A 1,724-nucleotide genomic window follows, 5' to 3' on the forward strand; every position below is an offset into this window, starting at 1 on the left:
CTTGCAGAGCTCTACGACAAGCTGGAGAACGTGCTTGATACCCAAACTAACGCCTTCAAGGTAAACATTGCTCTTGAGTAATCTATCCGTACGGACACGTTAGCGCGCTACGTGGAGTGGTGGATAGCGTCTCGGGGCTTGTTTGCTCTTAAAATCAATGATACGACAACTTTCATCGATCTGTCGGGGACTTCCGCCAAAAATGACTCTGGAGCGTCGGTGCTAAGGCCTAACCTACCTTCTACGGACGTATCACGAATTCTATGCGTGCGGGCCCGTTAAAGAGGGTACATGGATTGGTGGATAGCATCTCGGGGATCAGCTTCTCCCTAAAGCAACGATCCAATATTTCGTAAGCTACTCGGCGCCACGCTCTCGCGGTAGGCAAAGCTCTAACTGCTCATACTCTTGCAGTCACACGGCTCGCAGGATCTGTACCCGACGATGCTTGAGAACCAGTTCGAGTTCAACTCGAACCAAGTCACCGTGACTCAAGTCGTGGCCAATCTCGGTGCCATTTGTGGCGGTACTCTTGTGGGCTACTACTCGCAAGTGTTCGGTCGTCGTCTCTCGATCCTTGTCATGACGGTCATTGGAGCTGCTATTCTGTATCCATACTGCTACGTTAGCGACGAGAGCATCATGATCGCCGCTTTTTTCGAGCAGTTCTGCGTCCAAGGTGCTTGGGGTGTCATCCCAATCCACTTAATGGAGCTGTCTCCCCCGTCGTACAGTGCGTTTGTCGTGGGTACGGCGTACCAACTCGGAAACCTGGTTTCCTCAGCATCGTCGACTATCGAGGCTTCACTCGGCGAGCACTTCCCGCTGCCAGAGGGCGAGAACGGAGAAAGTCGCTACCAGTACGGCAAGGTGATCTGCATCTTTCTGGGTGTGGTCTACGTCTACGTGTTCCTGCTGACACTTATCGGACCTGAGGCTCGCGGCAAGGAATTCGATGTCAAGCACGACCAGGATCTCGAAGAGGCCGCCCACGTCAACCACGAGGACCTCGCTAAGATCCTCCACGACGACGTAAGCCCCACTGAAGCAAAGTCATTGAAGGCGTAAGCTCAGGCTAGTGCTCTTACTTTAGTATGCATTGAAGTGACACTGTAATATCGAACGTATGTCAGTCCGTCTTCTATGTCGCCCACCGATCTGCGGGTTCTAGCCCAGGCGCTTTCCGATCAGGTGCAAACCCTGACGGCGGAGCTCCAGACTGCTCAAGATGCCCAAGACCAAGCTGCGTCTCTGCACACTACCCAACTTCAGACCTTGCGAGCCCAGGTCCATGACCAGGCAATGGAGATCCAGGGGTGGGAGCTCCGTGCGGCCTCTCGGTCGCAGGACCTGCGACTCTTGTTGGCTGATCAGGCGGTCAAGATCCGCGACCTGACCGGACGGCTGGATCGCGCCTCCCGTCAGCGAGATGTCATGCGGGATGACAACGACCATCTCCTTAGGGAGATGGCACTCGCCGGATCTGAGATCCACCAGCTCCAATCCCGGATCCACGACCTCGAGCGGGATCTGGAGGATTCTCAGGCTGCTAGAGCAGCTGCGGATGCGAGCTTGGACCGGCTCCGTGACGAGTTGCGTCTGACCCAGGAGGAGGTGGTGACCAACGACTATGTGGGATTCACCCATAGCGGATCCGCCTTAGGGTCGGCGCGTGGAGGGTCCCCCGCGCCAAATCCACCTCCCTCATCGCCGGATGTAGCCCT

The 1,724-nt window shown here is 55.9% G+C and overlaps 1 protein-coding gene across 1 annotated transcript; it reads left to right on the plus strand.

The window, feature by feature from the left end:
- Positions 1-444: 444 nt before the first annotated feature.
- PITG_22001 (Major Facilitator Superfamily (MFS)) lies at positions 445-1,068 on the plus strand (the record flags this gene model as incomplete). The annotated part of the gene is made up of 1 exon (XM_002996817.1): positions 445-1,068. One exon carries the CDS (start codon positions 445-447, stop codon positions 1,066-1,068), a length of 624 nt encoding a protein of 207 aa, XP_002996863.1.
- Between the last annotated feature and the right edge of the window lie 656 nt (positions 1,069-1,724).

This window comes from Phytophthora infestans, genomic scaffold (assembly GCF_000142945.1).
Source record: "Phytophthora infestans T30-4 supercont1.908 genomic scaffold, whole genome shotgun sequence".
Lineage (NCBI taxonomy): Eukaryota > Oomycota > Peronosporomycetes > Peronosporales > Peronosporaceae > Phytophthora > Phytophthora infestans.